Source organism: Cyprinodon variegatus, unplaced genomic scaffold (genome assembly GCF_000732505.1).
Source record: "Cyprinodon variegatus isolate N-32 unplaced genomic scaffold, C_variegatus-1.0 Scaffold32, whole genome shotgun sequence".
Classification (NCBI taxonomy): domain Eukaryota; kingdom Metazoa; phylum Chordata; class Actinopteri; order Cyprinodontiformes; family Cyprinodontidae; genus Cyprinodon; species Cyprinodon variegatus.
In genome coordinates, this window is record NW_015150485.1 from 1,550,785 (window position 1) to 1,577,879 (window position 27,095).

At 36.9% G+C, this 27,095-nt stretch overlaps 1 protein-coding gene across 4 annotated transcripts in view; it reads right to left on the reverse strand.

Annotated features, from left to right (window-relative positions):
- Window positions 1-27,095, reverse strand: part of rxra (retinoid X receptor alpha) — a 136,825-nt gene that overhangs the window by 17,980 nt on the left and 91,750 nt on the right. The window contains exons 4-6 of one of the 4 annotated variants that reach the window (XM_015401610.1): window positions 15,702-15,852; window positions 11,259-11,438; window positions 2,174-2,358 (exon numbers count right to left, since the gene is read on the reverse strand). In XM_015401610.1, coding sequence (XP_015257096.1) covers window positions 2,174-2,358; window positions 11,259-11,438; window positions 15,702-15,852 — 516 coding nt within the window. Of the gene's footprint in view, window positions 1-2,173; window positions 2,359-11,258; window positions 11,439-15,701; window positions 15,862-27,095 lie in introns of all 4 variants that reach the window. The other 3 variants (XM_015401602.1, XM_015401620.1, XM_015401627.1) reach the window with 3 other exon arrangements.

Sequence of the window (27,095 nt, forward strand, 5' to 3'; positions counted from 1 at the left end):
AACCAGAAATGAAGATCAGGAGGGAAAAATATGGCTCCAGTGTTTCATTATAAATACATATATATATTTTTCCTCTTTAGTCGTTGGTCTCCTGAAAGGTGAGCCGCTAACATCATCTAAAGTTTTAGTGTTTTTTTTACTTCTATCTAGGTCCTGTCTTCTCTCCATCTTCTCTACCGCTGCTGAAGACTTGGCGACAACATAACACGCCCACCAAAGAGTTAGCTCTCCTACAGACAGAACACTTTGATCAAGATGTTATTTGTGTGTGAAAAAAAATATATAATAAATGTTAATAAATGTGTATTTTATCCACTGTAGTTTAGCTGCCTTGAAAAAAAAAATATATATATATAAATAATCAGTGATAATCCATACAAGAACTGCTGAACTGGTTGGTTTTCCATATTAACTAAAATTGCAGCATCCCGTTTAATTTATGAAGTTCATATTTAGATGGACATGATAAATTACATTTTATTTTCGATTGGTTTTCAACTTGTGGTAATGGGAGCAATGGTCGTAGATATGCTAACTTGAGTTTAACCCAGAAAGTATTTTTGACGTGAACTATTCCGAAGATAATTGAAAAGAACATCAACTAACATGAAGCTGAGAAGACAGAATGATCATTGCTTCAGAAAGACACAACTAAGAAAAAATGGAGGGGAGCTCATTACAATAATCCCCATCATTAGAAAGAAAATAGAAATACAGGGAGGTTTACGTTTACTAACTGTCAATTTACTACTGTAGTCAAAATTGGATGTGGAAATAGGATTAAACAGTACTTAGACCTGTAGGATCAAGTTAGAAAATCATTAAAAGTGTTTACTTAAGGATCAGACTAATTAGTTTTAGAAATGCCACCTGATAGCAATGCATGTCTCTATATGTTATTTATTAAAATAATAAAGATGTTTAAAAGTTGAGGTTGTTACATGTATTTAACTATTTAATGTCATGCAAACTACCAGTACAAATAAACTGTTTATTACTGTAGATGTCACAACGTTTAAAGAAATGGCAGCCATCTTGGACTCTGAGGTTGGGATTTGGGAGAAACATCCATCTTTGCCTCCTAAATGTTCAACTGGGGCCTTCTTTTCTTTATTCATCCACATTATGAGTTATTTATTTTTATTTCAAATAAAATGACAAAGCCCAAGTGCTGTTATCATTGTTAAAATGTCAGTATGCTGATCTGTGGAATCCTTTGAAATGAACAGCAACTTTTCATTTGAGATAAATATATATTTTTTAGAGCTGCTCTAAGGGCAGTCTCTGGAGAAGACCCAAAATAATTTACTGTCCATTCCTTTTACCCTTTATATGCTGTGATATCTGGACATGAACTGAAGGTGATGGGGTAAGGAGGAGGTCTTAGCTTTCTTTTAGAATTTCTTTTCCCCATCTCACATACGCAGAAATAAATGGTGTGATGGTTGAACCAGCTTAAAACTTTCCACAGAAATAAATAACAAGTAGGAGTCTCTCCTGCAGTTCAAGAACAGGTTGCTCCCCTCTCAATTCACTCATTGTCAGAGACAGCATTCAAAGTTTCTACCTAACTTACTGCATTTTTTAAAAATGTTTCTCTGTTGAGTGACTTCTCAGTGCAGAGACAGAAAGTGTCAACAGGGGACATAAAAATGCATCTTTCACCTCTGGTGAAGTAAAGTCTAGAAAAGCTGCAAACATTACAATTTAATGTATCAAATATGCTAAAAGTAATAAAAAGTTGATAGATGACCAGAAAGGATTTGGAGAACTTCATGTGGAGATATAAAGGATAAACAGTGTTATACTGTATGTTTAATTACAAACTATATTGTTTCAATTAATTATAAGAGTTGCAGGAATTATTATTAATTGCAAGTGTAAATGAAAACAAATCTCACTCCTGTCTTTGTCTACAGTTCCCAAAAAAAGGATAGAATTCCTAAAAAAGCTTAATTATTCCATAATTAATGTTTTCTTTTATTCTGGTTTTGCACCTAGAAAGTTTTGGTATTCAGCTTGAGGCCCTTGAGCTTCACTCATTGTGCCAACAGAGTCATAAAACACATTAAACTGAACAGAAAACTAGAGAACAGCAACTACTTTCAGACGTAGCCCTGATTTATTGGATATAAAGCACAGTTTTAGATTAACAGAATAAAACAGCACTCACCGAGTTAGATGGCATGCCAAGGTTGGTCTCGATGTAGGTCTCGGTTTTGGGCTCCACCGCCTCCTCGGCCTCGAGGATCTTCTCCACGGGCATGTCCTCGTTCGCGCAGCTGGTGGACTCCACCTCGTTCTCGTTCTTCTCCTTGGCACGCTGGCGCTCCTCCTGGACGGCTGCATGTAACAAAACTGATTCCGTTCACTACTGCTGTTAACTGCTGATGTCAGCACATATTTAAACATGCTCTCAGGCAATGTAGGGTAAGGAAAGACTGCTCTTCTTTAATGGCACAGCTAGGGATTACTTTACACCATCAGCTATCATAAGAATCCTCAAACGCTGCTTTTAGCAGAACCTTTGCTAGTTAAAGGACTCCATTAACAAATATGATATAATTCACTGTTACATGCAAAACCTAAGTTGGTATTTTTTTTTTTTTTTTGTCAAGTTCGGCTAAAATACTTTTTTTCACTGAATATTAAGGAGACCTACATAAAAAAAATCAACACAGCCGCACAGAAAGGTTCAGGGACTCTTTCCAGCTTCAACTTCAAAGAAACAGGTTTGCTTCTGTTTTGTTCAATGGCAAATATCTATATCCTTTTATATAAAAATGTTTCCTTCACATATAAATAATGTAAGGCCTTTCACTTCTCCCTCACACCACAAACGCAGCCTTGAACAGTATACGAACAGTATTCTTATAGATTAAATCATTAATGCATTTTTTTTGGATTGTATGAACAGGACAACACAAACCTTTGAAGTTTTTCAGATGGAAAACAAATCTAACAAGTGTGGTGTGCATTTATTTCAAAACTCCTGTATCTGTACCTGGAAGTGTGATGCAGTTCAGCTAGTTGGTTTTATATGTAACCTATATAGGGATTTCAGTCCATCTAGGTGTGATTTAACTTCTGTAAAATGTAACTTTGCTTTAAAGGTATGAGAGGTTTTCAAGATGCATTCAGAACGAGCGCAGTGTCTGCGGCAAGGGCGATGGTCTTAATTTCATAAAATAATATCCCTATGCAAGCCACTTGATAAAGGGCGGTAAAGCAGTCAGCGGTGAATCCCATGTGATTAGAGGGGTCACTGTTCCTGTCTGCTTCTACCTGATAGAACTGAGGTGTTGTCAAACATCAGCACCACATGGAGAGAGCAGAGCGGTGATTGCTAAAATTAAAACGAGCTGAACTTTCCTGTGAAATCGTGTCGCGGCTACTAATCAGGGACTAGTTGCAGTTGTGAGGTAGGTTAAAGAAATGCAGCCGAGGAGAAGCTTTTTTTCAGTCAAAATGAAACACAGAGGAAATAATGATAACAAAGGATGAAATAAGGAATCCTCTGATGAGGTTTTTAGGTGGCTTTTAAAAAAGCTGTTTTAATTTAGCCCTAGACTGTTTGTCAAACTTCCTTCCCCCCGGCTCAGACATCCGTCTGTTGCCGCGTCCCCCCAGCAATGTTGCTCTTTGCACAGGTTCTACAAGGAGGTACCGCTGAATCAGACTGTCATCCAGACCCAGCTCTGGATTAACCAATGTGGACTCTTTTTTTAAGTGCTTCTGGGGTTTTTCCAATAATAAATGGTCTCCCTAAGGTGATTTAAAACAGTTCGTAGCAGTCTGTACTGCTACGTTTCACCTGTGCTTTTATTGTGAAATGCCAATATTGAGACCTTGACAGGAAATCCTATGGGGATAAGACAGCATGGACTACAAAATACTGTGAAAAAAAATAATTCCACTAAATAAGGTTAACACGCCCACTGTTATATTTAACAACAGCACAGGAATTGCATGTGATGTTATGCAATAATTGTGCATGACTAACTATTGCTGGGATGGCAATGGCATCAGCTGAAATTAAAAATGATTCTGTATTAAAAACCAAATCAGCACAAATGACAGTTTACCTGCACAAATGAAGTAGCACTGAAAAAGCAGATGATTTTTATTTTAATTCTGAGCTTAATGGGGGATAGTTGAGCTGTTAATTACCTAAAAAAATATCTCTGAAAGAAAAGTAGTTTTTATTTTTTCATTTTTACAAATTCCAACTACACAAACCTGCACTAATGAAGCACTAACCTAAATAAATCAATAAAAATAATAACAATAACCATTCGGTCTATTTGCGGGTGTCAGCTTCATGGCTGAAGCTCCTCCTTTTTAATGACGCAGTCTGGGGTGTGAAAACTGTGCACCTGAAACGCAGAGCGGTGAGTAATGGAAATCACTGCAGACAATACGTTCGATCTGAATGCACTTTTGCAGAAAACTACTTAAACAGGAGCATGAAGGCGGAGAAACACAGCAGACAAGTCAGGCAAAAGATGTGGAGAAGTTTAAAGAAGTGCAAACCTACCAAAATATGGCCATCTACTGAAACTGACAGATGAAGGAAGGAGAGCATTATTATGATTGTTAGATATACAAAAGCAGATGGTGACTTTAGAGGAGCTGCAAAGGTCCTCTGATTTTATCACCAAGTGATAAAATCTCCCGACAAGACAACTATTCGTCAACATTCGACCTTAAAAATCTTTCATTGCAAAGTATAGTTTAGCTTCAACGACATAGCAAACCGCATATGTGTGTGTCTGTCTCATAGAATAATGCTAAAAGGTTGAAGCCTGTCATCATATTCAACAACTTCTGAACATTTTTAGGAATATAAATACTTCTGTCAGGCTCCGTACGTCCTTTCCCTTTCCCCTCACCACAAATTCAGGGAAAATCATCTGAATAAAGCAATAAAAAGCTGCAGCAGAAGTCAATAAGGACTTTGTCATGCATTAAAGAAAGATATAAACACAACTGTGTTGATTCTGTCATCTGATTGACTTGGAGACAGGAAATGATTGTTGCTGGGCAGACAGAGAGACTCATAGCTGAGGCAGGAGAAACCACATGTCCAGCCTCAAGTGAAAAAAGCAGCGCGAGTATGTTTTTGTCTTTTCAAAAGGCTGTAATTTATTTCATTCACGGCACCGCAGTTAAATGTTTCAGCGTATTGTGGGTTTTTCTCCCAACCGCAGATTAATAGAGTTTGAAAAAAAAAAAAGTTATATAAAAGGGAGATTTTAGAGAGCTAAAACTAACATGCAGGTCTATACACACCCTTAACACACACATTACACACTCAGTGTTCAAGAGGCCCTGTCTTCTTAAGTTTTCCTGCTCTGGTTTCCATTTCACGTCCTGAACTGGAGAGGCCTTGGTCTTGTTGTAAGGGAAAGGAAAGCAGAGGTTGTCAGTGGAGAAAGAGAGAGGGGCCCCAGTTTTGGAGGAACGGCTGTCTGGCAGTGGAGGTCAGCCCAAGGGTAGAATACTTGTGTCGGAGTCACAGAGAGGTGAGGAGGGCTGAAATCATGTTAGCTTTATTCTTCCCTCACCCCCCCTCCTTCTTCTTCTGCTCTCCTGTCCTGACTGGGAGTGCATAAATTCATTTAATCCTGTTTTTCTGTGGATTCGCTTAGCCGTTTGGGCTACTGCTGCTGCCTTGTTCTCTAACCACAGCCCTCGGGGTGCTGAGGGGGGGACTGAGGCAACACGGGGAGTGAGGCAAGAGGTAGTAAATGATAATATCCCTGAAAGGAGTATGGAGGCCAACAATGACATAAACAAAAGCATTCAGGAGGGGACAGGAGGCCAAGATGGGGTCAGGAAAAAGTGAGAGAAATCTAAAATACTATTGCTTAGGCTCAAAGAGCTCAAAAAAGAGCTCCATGGATGCAGCAAAACTATCACTTTTTATTTAAAGTCAGAGTATAAAACTAATAATTCACTTTTCCATTCAATCCATAAGATGTCCTGGTTGTAGTAGGGGCATTCAGATCAATTTGGTGCAAATTATTAACTGCCAAAACACTATGTAATCAGTGTATGTCGATCTAAGTCTGTTGTTGCCTGATTGTCTCTAGATCATACTTTGTAGCCTACAGAGGAGTTAAGTGTCTCTAGCCTGTTTCTTTACACTGTGCAAGCACAAGGCAGCAAATCCTAAACAAATATGCCTGCCTTGTGGAACTTTTACACAGTTTGACTTGAAACCATCAAGCTAGATAAGCAGCCTTTCTCAGGATGTGGAAGTTCCGCTAACTAGTTTCAGACTCTGAGCCCTGCTACGTGCTACTGGGATGTAAACATTTCACAGACGTACAGCTCTGCCTGCACTACACCAGTGTGCTGTCACATCAGACGTCTCCGTCGAGAGGGTGGCTAACCCTCTGCAAGTTTCAAGAATGATTTGGAGCTTGGCCGTCAGTCCGGGAAATCGATGCTGAGTTTAAAAGCTATCTGTATTAATCAAGACTTTCTGTTAAAAAAAAAAACAAAAAAACAAAAAAAACAAAACGGTTTACGTGCCCTGGGTTTCTTTGGCTTCATTACTGCCATAGCTTTAGCGTCTGCTTTTGAGAAAAGGTTTCAAAAATGGGTTATTTCCAAAAGACAAGGAGCACATGATGCTGAGGTAAAATGCCAGAAACATGGAGGTATGACAGATGTAGGGTTATCAGGTTTGGGGTGTAGGACTTAAACCCTGCCGTTGGCATTGCTGTTCCAAGTAGTACAAGTGACATGTAAAGACAGCAACTTGCTGGAAGCCTTCACCCAATGATCTACTGACACTGGTGAAGAGCCACTTAATAGTTTGGCAAATTTGAGGAGTTCGTCATTGAATATGACAAAAGAAATTAAGCTTTCTTGGTAGCTTGCTTGAAGTTTCATTTGAAATTAAATCTGTCCCGTTTTAGGAACAGATTTTATCCTGAGGAACTCTTGGTCTGACGACAGAAGCCGCCACGAGGGAACCCAACTAAAGAGCCTGAAGCTAACAGGACAGGGAAGCCAGTAGAGGAAGAGCCTTGGCCAGGGTCCCTGTCTTCAATGTCTGACAGCAGGCCCAGGCCGACAAAGTAAAAACCATCTAAGATGGAAATCTATCACATATAGTGGAGCCCCCCATCCTTTGGGGTGCATCAGCACTGGAATACTGGAAACTAATAAGGTTGTACTAGTAGCAAACAGGCCATATGAAGCAACAGATCCATTGTACCATTTCATTAAAACATTTAAGCAGTGAATTGTATTTTCTTTGACATGCACAGCAGTTTGCTATAAATATTTTGGATTTAGTAACTTATGATAGTTAATTGGAATGTAACCCCTATTTGACTTGTAATGTTTCCTTTTTATTGCTATTAGGCAATATTGTGAGATGTAGTCGACTTTCTGCATAATTTAGCCTGTTAAAAGCCTTAATGTTTTCAGTCTGTTAGAGATTCTACTACTGATAGCAAGTTTTTCCAGTTGTCCTATTAACTGAATAGTTTCTGCATTATGCAGTATTGTATTTTTTTTCTCTTAAACGAAGTAAAAACATGCTTTTGTCTAAAAATTAAAGTGATTGTAATGTTCCTTTTCTCCAGATCCTGTAGCCAGCAGCACGTTTGACTCGGTATCGATGGTCGGCAGCATAATTGAAGCTTCCCTGGTTTGCAGTTTTCCACAAGCAATGTTAAGCATGTATGAAGATGCAGAAGAAAGTGCTTTGTTAGACTGAGAAAGATAACAAACCTTTAGGGTTACATGCAAAACACCATCCCAGCCAACATGTGTATGTAGTCCTGAAAACATCCATAAAATAAAAGGTAGTAATAGTGTATAATACTGCGGGGATGCTTTCCTTCATCTAGGGCACTGAAGCTGGTCAGAGTTTATGGAAAAGAGCCTGGAGTTAAATAGAGGGCAATCATGGAAGATTAGAGAGTTAATAAGACTTACTATTGTGAGAGAGGTTCACATGCTAGCAGGACAAAGGCTCAAAACACAGTCTGAGTTAAAAGAGATTGTTTGGATCAAAACATATTCACGGTTTAAAAATCACACAATTCAATTTAACTTAATTTTGTAAACTAAAGGGGACTGTGTACAAGAATCCCATTCTATGCCCACCTAATACCCATCAAGCCTTTGCATAGCCTTTATAAGGCATGAAAACATTAGCTAAATGGATTTTCTTCACAGTATGTCTCTACAAGCAATGCTTAAGCTCAGTCAGACTGGAAGGAAATATATTGTAAACTTAAATATTAAATCTTTCCAAAGATTCTCAGTAAGTTTCAATTCTCAAATTAAACGTAAATACGGAAATAACATGGGGGCTAATAAAGAACCTGCTAACAGCTGCATCTTGGGGTCTTTGTTCAGCAGAACTGTTACCCTAATGGGCTCAATATGTAAAGGCTGGCAGCTGCGAATCTGCAGCAAAGAGTTGCTAATTACATAACCTATTTGGAATGTGTTTTTTAAATTTTATTTTGAAAACCATGTCTTACTTTTTCACTTTACAATCATTACATTGTTTGAATCCATAACATAAAATCACAATAAACTTTTGTGAGGCTTGTGGTTTTAAGATGGCATAATGTGGGATATTCTAAGGGGTGTGAATACATTAGCAAGACACTATAATCTATGCACATGCATTTAAAAACCTCTTTACCATACTGCAGAAACAGACTGATTGATTTGTTCAATGTGTGAAGGAGAGCTTAACAGCACTGCCCAGAGCACAAATATTTTTAACACCTTCATGGAGTCTTAAAATTCACACCTTGCTGCCTGCTTTTCTTTCCTACACATAACAAATTTTTTCTGTTTCCACAGAACACTGTGTCTCATTCTCTTGCCGCTCCAGAAACTATAATCTGATCGACCGCATTAAGCTTTAATCAAGGTTGTTTATAAAGTAAGAAGTATAGAGAAAAACATCATCAAACTGCAGTCAGTCTTAGCTGTGGAAAAGATGTGACAGCGTCGTGCAAAAATCACCGTAGCAACAAGTTTTTTTTGCATGTGCAAGGTCTCATTCAAGGAGAAATGTTTGTAGTTTTACTTTGATTTGCTTCTCTGGCTTTGGTATTAAGATGTATCCATGGTAAAAAATTATGTTTATTTAAAATTAATGGATTTATTGTAGAGAAGAGAGAAAACTTTGCTAATTATACAAACTAAACCTTTGCATCGGTGTGTTTTTAGACTCACAGCTGCTGAACAACGCAGCTAAAGAAACTTGAGAATCAAGTGACAGTATTTATTAACCCACACTTGAGTTTATGAGTTTGGAAGTAGATATAATTTGCACGGAGGCCAATTAAAGAGGCCAAGTGCTAAATCGTGTTCATAATATTGAAACACAGAACCCGCAGAGAAAACTTTAAACAGAAGAGCTCTTTAAAGATGAGAAGCGGGGTTTGGCTGAAAAACTAAAGTTGTTATTGCTGTTTAAAATAGAAAAACAAAATCTGAATTAATAAGGAGCAACACCAAAAGGTTTGTTCAACAAGGAGCTGAAGCAAACAACAACCCTTAATGTCTATAGATAGGCTGATGCTGATGCTAAATGGTAATTTGCATATTTAATTTTAACTGTAACTGCATTTAATTTACATGAACACGAAAACAAAAGATGGATAATTAGACAAATAACCTTAAAATATGTAGATGACATATTTAGCCTTTTCATCTGGATGACTAAATACATCTTCCTAAAAGAAGTGGAAAGCCCCACATGCTGGGAAAATCTTCATTCCACTGAACTGTTCCAGAATATAATTCATGTATTGTTGCTGTATAAGTTTCCAGTACATCTTAGGATGAATCCAGCTTTAACTCAAATACCTCTAATGAAGTAGAAAAACATCCTTTATGTTAGGAACTAATAGTTGTATAAAAATCCCCTGGGGTTATTTTTTTATTGCTACTTTATTTGCTTCAGCAAGGTTTGCTTGGTTACTTGGAACTGTGTGTTATTGTCCAAAGGTTCCTGTGTCTTTAGGGTATAAATATGGTGTAACACATAGTAGCCTTTTACTACTAAGCACTGGCTGTCACTACCCGATCCGTCCCGGAAACACGTGCACATCCGGGTGTCCATAAATAATGTAATTATGGTACTAAAATGACTTATTTCTATCCTTACCTCACTAAAGAATGCTAATACACATCTTTAAAAAATGTTTAATGACTATTGTGAGACAATTTTTCAGCTTTTTACATTTTATTAATTAAACTGCTTCTCTGACGTCATCATAGGACATGCTCAGAGCAGTCCGGCAAAATATGATTAAACCATCTTTATCTGAATTTTTGTTGTTTCTTTCCTAAGATTACGCACTATATAGCATAAGGTTAAAATGAAAGGAAAACATAAAACTCAAAAAGACTAAATTTCTGTTTAAATTCAAGCCGAAAAAGGTAGCTCCCGGAAGTAGCGTAGGATCCTATTTCTGGTTCAGATCGGGCAGAGATGAGTGATAAAACAGAAAGGATTTCAAGGCATTTATTTTCTCAGAAATACATTATTAACCTTTAACACATTATAGTTTAGTACGCTTACTATTTTTGGGGAGAGGGAAAAATATCATTTAGGTCTTTTTAACAAAATAAAAACAAGGGCTACCAGGATGTATATCTGGATGCACAAATGAGCTGATGGCGCAGACGCAGAATGGATCGTGCTTTCGGGACGGAGCTGGTAACCGATCTGGCAACCAAGCTGGAAGAGGAACCGTATTTTTTTTAGCAAACTAACAAAGAAAGTTAGTTTAGTTTAATCTCTTTTCTAGAGACTGAATTAAGCGTAACTCCTTAGTGTCACCCGAAACTCTTTAAATAAACTAAATCTACTGTATATGTTTACAAAAACAAAGCAAAAGGTGGATTTTGCAAAATGTTTTTACCTGGAAAAGCATCTTATTCCTACTGTTATGCACAGTGGGGGTTCTGTGATGCTTTGGACCCATTTTGTTTTCGATAGTTCATAAAACCTTAGCAGAAGTAAAAGGTCATAGCTATAGCTTTTTCACTGAAACAGTTAATTGTTCAAAATAATACAACAGAGAACACTGAGACGAGTGCAGCATGAAAGTATTATTACTGTGTATACAATGTATACATTTTTTTGTTTTCTAGCCTCATTGATGCTTATTAAGACCCTTTACTTTTCATTCCAGTGGACATGTACAGGTTTGAGGGTTTATGTTTAAGTGGGACTCTATCCTCAACGGTATGTGCTGTACCTTCTCTCTTCATGCCCATGGCCAAGCACTTCTGGTAGCGACAGTACTGACAGCGGTTCCTCTGTCGTTTATCGATGACACAGTCCTTGTTGTCACGGCAGGTGTAGGTCAAATCTTTGCGCACAGTCCTCTTGAAGAAACCTTTGCAGCCTTCACAACTGTAGACTCCATAGTGTTTTCCTGGGGATAGAGGAAGGCAGATGATGCTTACTTTGGGTTTAACAGAACATTTCTTGGATAATATTCATAAGGAAATATGGAAATAATTGGTTAAACATGAGTATTTATAAAATGGATTGTCACTTTGATGGATTTTAACAGATATGATCAATAGGTTTAAGCTGTGCTTAAATAACATCATTTATTACTATATTCACTACACAAAGCAGGATAGCAAAAAGATGAATAAATTATTATCCAAATGTTTAATTTTGTAAAACCCCATCCATAGTGATTTGGTTGTTTTTATAAATAAAATAATCTTGAAACCTAAAAAAAATTTACATTCCCCACACAACCTTAGCTTTTAGTGCATCTTATTACGTTATTTTATGTCTTAAACCCACAGGAAAGAAATTTAACTGTAAAGGAAAACTATTTATTGCATTAGAAGGTTTTCTGATCTTTGTCGCTTACTCAGCTCTCTTTATTTTGAAAACTTGAACAGATTTCCAGTGTAGCTCCATGGCTAGAGAATTCACTGCACCAAACTATAATTAAAGCCCCCTGTGTTGTAGGGATGCTTTTTTCAGCAGCTATATAGAACAGTTTAGATTAAAGTCTGTAGATGTTAAAGTGACCTCAACCTAATCAGTAATCCATCACAGAATTTGACAACTGTTACTCACAGATGCTCTCCATCCAGTCTGACTGAACTTTGGCTTTTCTGATAAGAAAAACCATCAAAGTATTCATCACTAGATGTAAACTGCTACTAGAGACCTAGCCCAAAATAATTACAGCTGTTGCATAAAGGGACTGAATGCATATACATTTAACACATTGCACCATATGGATATTACATCTGTTTTGCACATTTGGCAAAAACATCTGTCTTGCTGCTCTCTAAATCTGCACATTTATGTGACAGAGGGTTTTGAATAAATAATTAAAAGGAACTGCTGCACTCAAGCGGTGCTCAAAAAATGCAAAAACAGTCAGCGAACCCCAACCAACTTATTAGAGCTATGTATAGTTGGGATTACATACAGTACAAAGTAAATAAATAAAGAGCTAATTTTTAGTGAAGTGAGTGGCATAGGGGAACTGTAGTTTGGCAATTACTTTATTGTTCTATCAAAGTTAAGAAACTCTAAGTTCTTAGTTTATATTAGGGTTGTGAAAGGAAACAACAACTCACTGAAGACCACTTGTACCAGGTCCCTGTTCTCATGTCTGCACCTTTCTCTCACTTCTTTTGTGATTTTATGATGGATGGAACCCATTTGCCATCCTCAGTGTTGTTCAAACTGTTTCTTTGTTCAATCTCTGCAGCTCAGACCACCAGAGAAGATAAATAAAGCCTTTGAGCAAAGCCAAATGAAGCATGACTTGCTATTTAACACTGTTTTGATTCCCCCCTCCCCAATTAGCTGCAAGCAAACGCCAATGATGCGGGATGACAGCAAAATTCACCTAAACATTGAGGTTAAAAGTTTTTCAAGTCATCCATGGAGAAAAGAAATCTGTTTGTTTACAGTTGAAAAAAGGAAAAACTCCAGGAAGTTATTTTCTTTGGCGTACAATCATTAATTCTTAGATATTCCTCTGGTTGAAGCGGCTGAGTTAATTCCCCCCCATGATTATCATCACTTTGGATGGAAGATGTTTTATCCGAGATTTCAATAACTGCCCAACAAACAACCCTTTGAACGTTTCAATTTTGAACTTCAACTCACAGAGCTGGCTATGATTTGAAAAGTGAAATCTGAGCAGGAAGACCAACCCAGTGTGATATTAAAGATGCCACTGACACATCATATGTATAACCGCCTCTTTAATGTTTTACACCTTCAATTTAAAAGCTACATTTAAGCAGAGTTTGTGCAAAAATGATGTCATCTAGTATAAAACGTATAATAGATCAATGTTTATTATATTTTGTATTCAGCTCTGAACAATAATATATTTCTATTTGATCCAATTGGTTTTTATTATGGAAATCTGTTTGCATTTGCCTCCAGCTGCAGCTCTGTTGAATGTCTTGCAGTAATGAGATCGCCGTTGGCCTGTGCATGCTCTCCCGCACACACAGCATTTCTCTATTTCAGCAGAAGCTTAGTCGAGGTTTGGTTTCCTCTAACTATATGATCTTTTGACTCATGATTTATGTCTTTTCTTAAGCACCTTTAATGCTGCAGCCTTCATGTGCTTTAACCCAAGTCTGGTGTAACTCTGGCTTCTCTACTGCATAGTCAAGATTTCTGAAGAATTACACTGACTGATGTCCTTCCAGCAGGAGTCCCAATGCAAGAAGCGGCAGTGTGTAGTTCTGCCAGAGTGGTCAGTTGGGTTGCTCTCTTCCAAAGATCGTGTTTAGATCTCCTTAGGAGGTTTTTTTCAGTGTGGCTCCAGAAGGATTAAGCAAGATTTGGGGTAGTCTGACTTTCTTTTAATTAGGTAATAATGAGATATGGTGTCATCCAGGCTGTTTACAGATTGCTCAGACTTTTCTTGGTATCAACAGCATATAATGATATAATTAGTGCATAACCTTAATGTTAGGGTCATTTTTTTTCTTTTAAATTGAATACAATCCAAAGCTAAAAACACAGTTCTGTTTCTTGCAAAGTTTTGACGTAACATTGGACCAATGAATGTTTTTCTGGCACATGTGTTATATTATTAGGATGTTATGGTCTTAATAATAATGCTGACTTGAAAAGGGTCCAGCAATCAGTCACCCACTCCCTGCACATGGAGTGTAAGCCACCAAAGGTTGTTGCTAAAGAGAACTGTTATCAGTGAACTTTGTCGAGGCATAACATTTATAAAGATAAAAGGAAAAAAATGCAGTAGCGAAAAAGTCTTTAGGCAAATAAATTGGCTGAGTTCCTGCAATCTTTTTAACCCACTCCTGAACAGAAGACCATTGATCTGTTTCCATCTAATTTAAGCAAACGTTTAAAATACTGCAATAAAGAAAAACGAGAATTAGGCATTTTTTCCATCAACTGGTATATAGCAAATTAACCAGGCTACACAAAACATCATGTTTTCAGAAGTTGATGTAACATATTGCTATAATAAACAGGAAGTACTGGCTATAATTAGCATGGAGCACTTGAAGACCAGGGAGACGTTTTCAGCAATTTGTTGCTATCAGGCAAGTTGTTATTGTTCTGTGATATCAGCATTTACTAACAGGCAAGCAGCAATGACATGCTCCAAACATGGGAAAACAGCAAATCACTCATTGAAGGTAAATTTCTGCTACGTCAGCACCTTTATGCCGAATGCATTTCCATCTCTCATTTCACATTTTATGGCAAACAGAGCTTTTCCCGGGAAAAACAGAGCTAATTTTGGCCAACCAGATCATGCTTTCAATGTGACAGCCTAGTTGTTCTCTCTGGTCATCGTATTTAGCCTAACAATATTATTATAAAGCAAATTTAAAAAGATATAATTTGATCCAAGCTTCAAATCAAGTTTTTCTTTCTTTTTTTTTTTTTTTCTTTTTTTTTTAGAAGTCACTTTTCTATAGACAAAAGTAAGAATTTTTTTTGTAAGAAATGAAGTTTTTTTTGTCTAAGAACTTTTTCTGACGACACTTAAAAATGTGCATTAAAAAAATTCAGTCTTTGAGATCAAAGGTTATTTTTTGTTAGATCAAAATATTTAATTCTAAATAAAAGCTCCAGAGTGTGTTGTACTAAACCAAGCAAAGTGAGCTGATTGCTCACTTTGCTTGGTTTAGTACATTTGCTAAAATCGATTAACTGTATAATTAATACACTGTATATGATGGTGACAGCAGTGTTTCAAAGAAAATGTTTTTTATTCAAACCAATTCTTGACAAAGTCCTAGATCTGTATGTCATGTGGTTCTTAAAGCACGAACCCAAGTGTCTAGTAAATCTAAACTTTTAAGTGTAAGTTGCAAATATCTGTGTTTCTTTTACAATTTTTTCTGTAACACTTTACCTTCCACACAATTTTCCAATTGTATATTTTCCACCAACATTCTTTGCCATTTGAATTAACTTCCAACACTTCAACAGGCTTTTCTTTTAGCAAACCCTCTCAAGGTTTCAGTTATGGCTGTTGCCTGAGGAAGTTTCCACTGGATTGTTTCCTTCCACTCAATTTCCGGATTAACATGCATGGATAACAACATCACTTCCAATGATTTACTAAACTAAAAAAAATTAACTTTTAATAATATTCTCATTTATTAAACTGCAGTTGAATTCTATAGACAGCTGTTTTGATGTCACTCACCTGAGGAGCGGTCTCCACAGATGGCGCAGATGTGTTTAGTCAGGGACAGGGCCGTGCCTGAGGGCTGAGCGGGCACCTTCATCACGCCATTGAGTCCCAGCGGAGGTTTAATATCCTCCGTGCTGCTAACCGAGTTCATCGGAGAATTTAGCTGAAACATCAACACACACAAAGACACACCGAAAGGTCAAAAAAGCAGCACCTCTGAACACAAAACCAGATACATTATTCTTCTTGCTGCACTAGATAAATGATGCAATGGAGAACACATTACACAAAACAGACATGTCGAGTTTGAACAAATTGACTACACTTCAGAAGAAATAAAAGAAACTACATGATCTGAATTTTCAGCAGTCCCAGTTGGCCTTTTTTTAATGGTCTTGTGGTCTATTTCCTCCCTCCTGTCCCTCCCCTGTTTAAAATCTAAATCTGGCGCAGCAGGATGCAGCACCACTCAAACCCAGAAACTCTTTTATTCATGCCCCAAACCAGGCCCGCTGGCTCCGAAATGTTCGGTACTAGCACAGCTACGCTGCAAAATTTAACAGCACAGCAGAGTAAGAGGCAGGACTTGTTGCCATAGCAGAGCAAAGTGTAGCTTTTAAATACAACTTCAGCTGCTGCCTGATACTTTCTGTTTAAAAAAGGCTTTGATAAAATACATCCTGATGAGGCCTTCTTTTAAAAGTGAAAGGCCAGAGGAAGCAAATTATTGAACTGCCTAAATGATGCTCCCAGAAAGGATAAATATGGATCAGACACATCATAACTTTCAAAATGACCAAATGCAACACATTAAATGGTTACAAACTAGTCAATATAACTACCTTATTACAAAATAACAACTGTACAAGTCGGCTAGATCAATACAAACTGGCATAACAGCCACACACTCTGGTTGTAGGATAGAATCTCAATCACTAGATGAGACTCAAGACAAAAGAAACATTATTTCATGAAATAACTGTTAGGCCTTGTTAAAAGTCATCTGACTGAAAATGTTAGCTACGTTAAGGAAGAAATTAGCTCTCTTGGATATACAATAGAAAAACCTCACATTCCTTGCATAAAATAAGGATGTTGAAGCTTTACTTACTGTATTAGTCAGTACTTTCCCTGGAAATGTCACATTTAAAGCTAGATTTGATAGTGTACAATAAATTCAAAGACTTTTCCAAAAACTTTTCATTTACTTTTTTTTTATTTGTGCAAGATTATTGTTGATAATTGTCAATGTAGGGGTCAGTCTCAGACAATTGCAAGCCTAGATAAATTAATCAATTTAAGACTAAAAAACAATTCTACTCCAGTAACTCATCAATACAAATGATGTTTAAAATGATGTAATAATGTAAGGGAAAAATGTTATAATTGTGTGCACGTTCTGGTATATTAAAGACTATAATAAAACAATGAAAATAAAGAAATATCCAAACTGAAGGTAGCAATTCCAGACAGAACAAAGAGTTTTCCAAAGAGATTTTCATTTTAACATAAAACTGTCAAATGTCAGGGTAGGTTTAGGTAAGCCTGCATACAAAAATAGGAACAATCATTTTTAATCAAAAATTAACTGTTGTTTTTTAACAAGCCTGTCTGTTATTCAGTGAAGTTAATAATGATTGATGGAGTAGCCAAACATTTTACTCAAGTAAAAGTAGTGGTATTTTACTAAGATATTACTCAAGTAGAAGTAAAAAGTATGGTGCAGTAAAACTGCTCCTTAAAAGCAAATTTTTCTCAAAAAATTACTCAAATTACTGTAACTTAGTAAAATTAATGATGCACTAAACATTGTAGGTGTACAGCTTAAGCTTGATTTGTATGTTTACTGCAATAAAATCTAATTTCAGGAAGTAAAATCTAATCATTCCGCCCCCTAAAAAAATTCATTTTAGGAGTTGCAGATATTTCCACTTTACAGGTGTCTCTTTTTTGTGCTAATGCATGTATCTGCATAATGCAACTAAGCATTTTTCATTAGACCTTTCAGCTACAGGTTAAAAAAAAAAAACTCCCTTAGAGTTCTACAGAACTTCATATTGGTGTTCTCACAGGGGTACATGAGCTGCTGTAGCTCCAGGCTTCTTTTTTCATATTTTCTAAACTCTAACAGTGCAGAATTTCAAGTCCTGATTAACGGCATCAGTATGTAAAAAAAAGAAAACACAACTTATATATTTCTGCTTGGAGCTACTGCATGCTGCACCTCCATTGACAGAAATACTCCTAACAAGAAGCTTCTCCATCACCTGACACAGAAAATTCAAAATGTTATTTTTCTTCCATATTTCCATGTGGCTGTATGTAATTCACCGTGTCATTTGGAGAGTCACAGGAACTCTGGGAATATGAGTAGAATTTGAGAATGAAAGGATTTGGGTGGGTTTGAAATACCTGCAGCATCTTGACTGACGAATCCATAAAAAAAAGCAGATTTTACTCTAACAAGCTGTATAATCAGCGCCTGGTTTGCTCTTCATGGATTTTTTTTCCACAGTCGTACAGAGAATTTTAAACACAATCAGATTTTTAGAGTTTTGCTCAAGACTTTTATATGGAAGTAAATGATTTACTCAATGGAGAGTAAAGATATTTCACCGTTTCAATTATAGAAATGAACATTTTCATATTTTACAGGCTAAAAGCTAACATCAAATCTATTGAAAATAAAAAAAAAAAACTTAAAAAATGACAGAAATTTGTTTTTTAAATTGGTATAACAGAAACATGAGGAAGATTGTTAGTAAACCTTGTTTAACAGACAACATCCACAAGGATAATAAGCCATGTAAGCAGTAATTAAATATTGGAAAATCTAGTGAAAGGAAAAAGTTATAGAAAAGGGGGCCACTTTCATGTCAGTTTCTGTTGTTTCTTTAGAGCGTATTGTCTTTCCTTAAGTCAGCAAAGCAACATTAAGGTAGAGATAAGGTATCCTGGGCTCCCTTTACATGCTTGCAGCTCCTCCAATGCAGCATTTTATGGGAAAGCAGTACAAATAAAGTTAATATAGAAGTGGTTCCCAATCTAGTCCCTCAAGGACCCCCGTCCTGCATGTTTTAGGCATCTCTTTATGTCTCAATTGAAATGTGATTAACAGGCATTTACAGCTCTGGATGTCATGCAATTAAAATTCTCTGTTCTGGAACAGAGACAGTTTCAGAATGTACGGGGAAGAGGACCAGGGCTGGGAACCACTGCTGTAGAGTACACTGAGATACAGTTAATTAGACCAACATTTTAGTAAAAAATATTTTTTTATTCCTCAAGGCTAACCTTCTTAAGAAAAAAATAACAGCAACAAACTCTTTGATTTGTGTGTAGATTCTAAAAATTCACTTTTAAGGTTCAATTACTAAAGTAGAAGACTTTTTGGGTTATGTTTCATAATTCTGAAAATGCATATTAAAATATATAAATATTCTTTAGTTGAGAGAACCAAAGAAAATGAAAAAAAAAGATATCAAATGAGCTAAAAAAGCTGCAAACATCACATGACTGCATGTTCATTCACAGGATCACACACACTCAGTATGAGGTCTTACCTCCCTCAAATGCCTGAGTCTAGTTTTTTTTCCTACCCCCGTAGCGCAGCACTCGCAGAGCTGTCTTCTCAGCTGAGATTGTCTCTAAAAACCCCTCTGTCTGCCTGACAGAAAAGATTCAGCCTTTCACAGTCTATTTTCAGTCAACCTGCAACTCAATCGCAGCAAGATAGAGGCAGCAACCCACGGCGGGGTGGGCAAACCTGAGGGAGGAGGGAGAGGGGGGTCTTTCTTTCTCTTGTGCCCACGGCAATAGAGACAAGGCAAGGGGATTAAAGTAGCTCAGGACCAGTTCTGGAAATAGAATATGTGAGCTCCCCCTTACAGCACACACACACGCATATATGTGACCCCTCATAAGGAGCTATACCAGCTGTGTGTACAACACTGCCTTGAGAAACCCCTGCTTTGTTTCCCTTCTCTGTACAGGTTGTTAAAGACAAACAAGAGGCCTCAGCCTAAAACTTAATCACAATATAGAAAAGAGGCAATCGTCTACAAGAGCTGAAATGTAGGACAAATAATATCCTGAGGAGCAATGCAGAATGTGAGCTTAGCAATGCTTCATGAGCTGCAGGTGTTGTGCAATGTGCTATGAAGGACAACGAACTGGTACACTATCTGCTTATGGGTGTCAGATTCTTCATAGAGCTGTTGGAATAGTTTCTATGTTCTTGTTAAACTTGTTAAATTGAATCCTTCAATAATTCCATATATACGGTCATTGGAAAGATTGAACTATTAAGTTACTGAAACAGATAAAGTATAAAGACAGATGTTGTCCTTTGAGAAAATAGAGGACGAAAATGAAAGGAGAGCCAAACCAGAGAAAAGCACTGGAACAGCACTAGAGAGATTTAAACTCCTGATGCACCACACCTCCCATAGATCTTCACTCGGTTTATTTTTCAAGGGCACCTTGGTTAATAAAAAGGAACTGATCTTCCACATTTCTTTTTAAAACACTATCAGAAAACCTTTCTATGGTTTTCCATAATGCAGGAGGAGCAGCATCTGTAGAAAAAGAGCGTTCTAGATCTCACTGCCCTCCTCTGTATCACTCACTGCAAGCTGCTAATCTTAAGTATGATTCATTTCTTAGCTTTAATTTACTTCTGCCTCGAGGCGTGAAGCTTCAAGATGTTTAAAAATAGAACTTGAAGTGGCAGGAAGTTACCGGCCAGCGTTCAAATCCCTGCTGAAAGAAAGGAGAGGTCTAATTGGCCGACTCTGGAGAGGTGAGGACAGAGATCAGGTCAAGATGTCACCTGGAGATAACCCTCAGTCCCCTTTCACCCCTGACACTTTTGTGGCGATCACTTCCTCCTGAAAGCAAACTGATCCTACAGCTCCGCCGAGCACGGGAGGAGGAACTTTCCTCTGTTCGCTGTGGTTGTTTGTGTGTGAGAATCTTATCCAGACACGCATCAGTAGAGATAGTGGATTAGGTTTCACACAGGGGGGCCTGTTAATGGACCCTGGCTGGTCTCTATGCCTTCAGGGGATGATCGCAGTGAGACAAACTCCAGGCCCCTGGGACGATTTGAATATCAGCCTGAAAGACACCTGTTTGAATGCAAACAGCTCATAAACAAACACAAACACACACAAAGGTCTGAGCATCCATGCAGACAGGAGAAGCAGTCTTTTATCCTGCCTTTTTTGTTTTGATGTGGGTTTTTGTGGCTTTATCTAATTTTCTGTGTGCACCTATTAAAAAAACAGTTATGATTCTTGATGATCATATATAAATTCAACTATTACTTTCTTTTTAGGTGTATTTTGTTAATATATCTATCAGTTTCAATCAACGAAATCTTTCATGACTTAAGAGTAATTATTATATGCTGAAAATACCGATTTGGATGCACAACTCAATATCCATAACTTGATATCCATCCCACACAAAAGTAGTGATAACAAAGTCTGCAGCACTTTTGAAAGAAACGGAAGATTCACACATCTAATAATCTGGTGAAGAGGATTTAAGGAGAAACATTATCTGAGAACCTAATCTAAGAGACCTAACAAAAAAAACTTATACTCTCACAAATTAACCTGATGAGAATATTTTTGGACTGTGGCATGAAACCAGAGTCTAGATTTAAAATACTTTATATAGCTGATTTACCCTGCCCTAAGTTACTTACCCCCCACCCCAAACAGCCAGTAGCTACATCAAAACCAAAGACCAGTTGTAGGCTAAAGGTAATCTCAAAACAAATGTGGCTTTTGTGTTCTTTGACACCGTTTACCATTTCCTTTAGAAAAAGGATGCACCTATGAAGAAACCAACGATAGTGCATCAACATCAATGGAGCTTTTAAACATTTAAATTATCACCAATTATCACTTGTTCTCTAAATCATCTGCATCAGTGGAGACGGAGACTAAGTGAGCATTAAATTATTTATCAACTCTTAAGGCTCTTTTTGTGGTGTCATAAAGATTACTTAAAAATCAGACTTTCCTTTAGGACATCATCATTAATGTTGTCACTGGGCTCTAATAAAGAAAACCCCTCTCTGTTCTCTCCTTGTGGTTTAGTAGCAGCAGACATTATTCCAGACAGCTCGGAGGTTTACAACACTCATCTCATGCTGTGCCACAACAGATAAAACAAAGCTCTGCTGGCTCAGTTCATGCATGTGTCTGTATGTGTGTTAGAGAAAGAAAGTCAGTGTGTTTTGACAGAAACTTCTCCAGCAGGAGAAATGAAAAAAAGTGGCCTTTTACGAACGCCATCAGAGCCATAAAAGCCTTGAACCTTATGGAGCACAGTGGGAATACGCAGTGACTTTCAGCAGTTGTATCACCTCAGCGTGGCAGTATCTAAGGCTGCATTTTCTTCAAGTGTTTTTTAGCATTTTCTGACAGACAGAGACACAGAGCTTGTGCTTACTTCATTCATGCATTTGTGTATTTTTATTACGTGTGCATTCCTGCGTGTGTGATTTTATGTGTGCAAGCAGACAGGACGGCAACAGATAGTCCTCCATGCATGCGTGTGACTGTGTTCTTTCAGCCTTGTGCTAGTGCTGATGAGCATATGGGAGTCTTTTATAGGGAACAGATCCACTCATGTGGACATAAGTCACACTGTCCATTACGGACACTCTTAAAAGTGAAACTGTGACAACCAAAAAAAAATTAAAAAAATAGAGTTCAAGTGAGAAGAGAAATCAGATGTGTGTGTAGGTGTCTGTTTCTGCTAAAATACCTTTTTCACCGACAAGTGCTTGGGCCTTTAGTGAGGATGCATGCCATATTTGTGTATTGGGTCATATTTGTGTATTGGGATTATTTTTGTAGTTGCAACTAGAATCTATAAAACTCATAAAACTATTCTTAAGAAAGTTTGCTGCCGACTCCTTTAAACCAAACTTCAAGTGTCAGTCTACAATTTAGTATATAAAAAAGGCTCATACAAATGGATGATGGCCAAACAATGATGGCTTGTGTTTCTACTAATATGCTGGATATCTCTAGTGTTTGTGTTTTTCTTTTTTTTTCTATGCATGGTCTTGGTCATGAGCTTTTGAATCGTGACAAAACATCTCTCGGTCTGTCAATCTGTCCAAAGGTTATTGCTTCAGAAGTGTGTGTGTGTGTGTGTGGTTTGGTAAGGAACAACTTGCTCTAAGTCAAGATGTCTTTAAAGCAATCAGGTTAAACATGTCTTTAGTGTCGAGGGCAGCTTGTTTGCATGTAAAGGTAAAGGTGGCTCAATCTCATGAGGTTTTAAGACATTTTGCGGCTTCTTGTGCTGTGCATTTTTACGAATTTTGTGCATTTAGCGCTATCCAGTTGGCTTGACGCACATAAAATGCCTCTAGAATGGAAAATTAGAACTTTTGCAGCTAAATGCGGAGCGTTAGACAAACAGAGAAACTGATCCAAGGGCTGTCTGGGAGACAGACAATACATGCTAGCTGTGATCGATTCTGCAAAGCTGTCAGCAAAAAAATATAGAATGACTAAACTACCCTTTTTTTTAAAAGGCAGGTGTTTTATACCTTTATACTTCTGAATAATTGTTTTCACTTTAATGTGATAGTAATCAAATTATTTGGAAATGGCCAGGTGACCCTTCCCAGATTGACAGGATAAAGACTTTGCTTCTCAAACATTAACTCTGATGATTCTTCTCCAGGTTATCATGTTAACACACTGTAAAACCCCAGCTTTCATTTTAAAAAATTTAATTTAGTTTACATATGTTTGATTTCTGAGGATTGCTTATGCAAGCCCCTTAGTAAGAAGAACCTGACTATAAGACCTACGGAGACAGAGAGGATGTATTCAGTTCTCACAATAACTATAGTGGCAATAATTTTCCATAATGGTATGATGTAGGATTAAAATACATTTAACATTGTTTGTTGCCTCTGAATAAATTCATGCTCACAAACAACATTTAATGTATTCTGTCCAGTTGTGCAAGAATTGGGTCCAAATTATCCCTTAAGTGTTTTCCCATTGGTTAGTTTGCCTCCGTCTGCCAACCTTTTCCATCCATCTGGCTTTATGTGTAAAAAGCCAAACAACCAAATAGCCAACAAAAAAACAAAAAACAAAAAAAAAGAAAATCAGTTGAAAGTTAGACTTTGAAGTTTTTTTTTTTAAATTACACTTTGTTATTAATTGTGAAAGTATTTAGGATGTGAATTTCATTCTTGATCAGACACTTCAATGTTTTCTATTGGAGTATATATCATTTGTTAATCTTACAGCAGAAATGAGATCATGTCCAGAGATCCGTTTATATTTACAGTATGTAATCATCTGGTTGTAAATCATAGTGTGCTCGGGTTTGTTACAGGAGAATAGACAGAGGACAATTTCTTTTGTCAAACTAAACATAATCCAGTAATAATTCAAGAGGTATTTTTGTGTCAAAACCACAACGGCGTAGCGGATTTCTTTGATTAATTCCTCCCTGTCTGTCTCTGAGTAGATAATGGGTTGGGTAAATCCCCTTGCAAGTGATCCAGCTTTAAAAAGACGTCTTTACTTAAAGTATGTCACATGGGCACCGTGTTCAATATCTTTAATGACTGTTTTATCCTTGAATATAAGAAGTAAACATATTTCTTTCTGCTTCATTAGTTCCTTCAACAAGAATGAAGCTTGATGAAAGCAATCTGAGGACAACAGTCACACAGTCTGGTGTTTGCTGTGTGTTTATAGAGACGGGCTTTATGTAGAAGCTGAACTAGTCTTTAAGAATGACTTTCCATTAGGCGTGTGGGAAAAAAATCGATTTGGCGATATATCCTGATTTTGACTGACCAATATAATATTGATCTTTTAGCTCCTATTACGGAAAAAAAAAAAAAAAACAACTACATTTTTACCTAAAACAATGAGGCTAAAATGGGCTACCTCTGCACCGCCACTATGGTAGATAGCACCGTGGACCCATTTTTCTGTGCAGCGAAGCACCATTTCTGTAGTTGAGGCAGTCGCAGTGAAAAATGTGGATGGACTCAAACCAGAAACAACGTGGATTCTGATGAACATATACAGCATTTGCTTTTTTATCTATACATTTTGATAAATGCGAAAAATGTCACGATATATAGTGATATTACAATATCGTCATAATATGGTATTGTGGCCCAAGTATCGTGACACGTATCATATCGCCACAGAGATGCCAATACTTCCCATACACCCAGCAGAACCAGTAGTTGCTTAAATGACCATGGTATTAATGTTAATCTGGTCACTACTGAAGAACATCTAGGGATCTGTCAAGAAGATTCTACATAAACACCACACATATGTAGTATTCCAAGCAAAAGGGGCCCAGACCAAATATGAAGTGCATATGTAACTTTTTCTGGCTTTTATTCCAGCCTGATAATGTAATCTAATAAAATACAAATCTTAACCATTTTGCAATCAAAGGCATAACATTTCTCCACGGAAGATAGTGGTTTTTTTTTTATAGCTTTTTAGTATAATGCTATCTTATGGAGTAACTAAATCTACTGTATACCAACAAAATACTCAACAAAAAAAAGCAACGCACAGCTAAAATATACGACTGTGTGTGTAGATCTTCTAAAGATTTTATGATTTTAAAAGTTATTAAGAGAAATAAATACATTTTGGATGGAGTTCTAATTCAGTGAGAAGTATCTGTATCTGACAAGGCCAATTTGAGATTGTGTTTCACATTTACATCAGTTTTTTTCCTCAGTTTTTATTGCAGTATGTGCTTATTTATGAGTCAGAAATGCTTTGGGGATGCTGTTCATGCATAATACCAAATTAATTGGCCAAATGAGGCCATCTCAGTTTTTGCAAAGATGTAAACTGTGTTTCTGGTCCCTGTTTGCGCCTGTTCTTCCATCATATTATGTCTCAGTCAGTTTACTTTGCTTTAGTTTGTGACAATGAGAATGATAGAGATAAATCACTCAGTTAATAAAATAATTATTATATATTTTTTTTAAATCTAAGATATACATTAGTGGGAGAGGCAAAATGACTACTGCATTAAGAATTGCACTTCAGAGACATGCTGTGGTTGGCAGGTCTGCCCACAGTGTTGTAGAAAGATCTCACCTCAGATGCTATGAGGCCTAAAAGGTTTTTAAAGCTCTAAAAAAAGTCTTCCCCTGAGGGATTTAGAGAGGAACCCTATGTGCCTGCATTCATAGAGCGCTGCTTGAAACTTAAACCTAATCTAATCCCTAATCCCAAATCTAAACACAAGCCGAAGCTTTTTAAAGCAAATATTTAAAACAAATATATGTTTTTTTTTATCAATATGATAGGTCTAACCTACAACTCTTGTTTAACACTTTAGTTGATTCATTGACAGCAATACCTGTCTTTAACTCTTTAAATTATATTTGAGAAACCATATCTACTATATCCAAAAAAATACATTTTTTTCTTTAAGCAGATTTCTCCTTTATCAGATCCATTTCTCAGGACAATAGCTTTCCTTCCTGTCTGTATGCACTGACCTGATATTTAACCTGCCTCTTTTCTTAAAGCAACTTAAAAGAACACCAGAGTACTAAAATTTTTCAGGTTATATTAAATCTTAATGCTGCTTTTGACTTGTAGAATATTGTCAGACAGATTTAAGCATATTATTAGAATCAAACTGATCTCGTCTATGCCATGTGACAAACTGCAGTCTGTAAATCTTATTGTTGGATCTTCTATTTTGCAAACGGTATATATTATGGTGTCCCTCAAGGTTTGGTTCTTGGTACAATTATTTTCTCTTCTTATTCTTTATTTTTTTGCAAAATGAAAAAAATACATTTAAACATGTCTAATGCTGTGCTGATGATGTTCAGCTTCAAAATAAACATGTTGATGGTAAAGAAAAACATGATTAACAAATTTTTATTAAAAAGAAATGTTTAGGATTAGCGATCTTCTACCGAAATTGGGTAAAAATGAAGTAACTGGTCTTGGATGGATACTTCCGTCAGGATTACACGTCATCTTAGAACATTCAGTCATCCAAAACTAGCTTTTTTAATTTGACAGCGGTTGCCTTTTTTTTCATTGGTTTCATTGGTCATTGGTCTCCAGAGTACGCAAATGTCTTTCCAGCAGAGCATCTTTTGGGTAAGGAAGAACAGGAGATTTGCAGCAAAGACATGCAGGCAACAAGTCTGAGGCAAGGCCTTGATGCTAAATGTAGCAAAATCATTTAAAAATGTTTCAATCATACGTAAAATGCCATAAAGAATTAAGGCTGTTCTGGAGGTGAGAGAGGGTCCAATCCAGTACTAGCAAAGTATAGCTACAATATTAAGTTTATCAGAAATAATTTACTTTTTATTTCTGGTGTTATCTGTATGCTTTA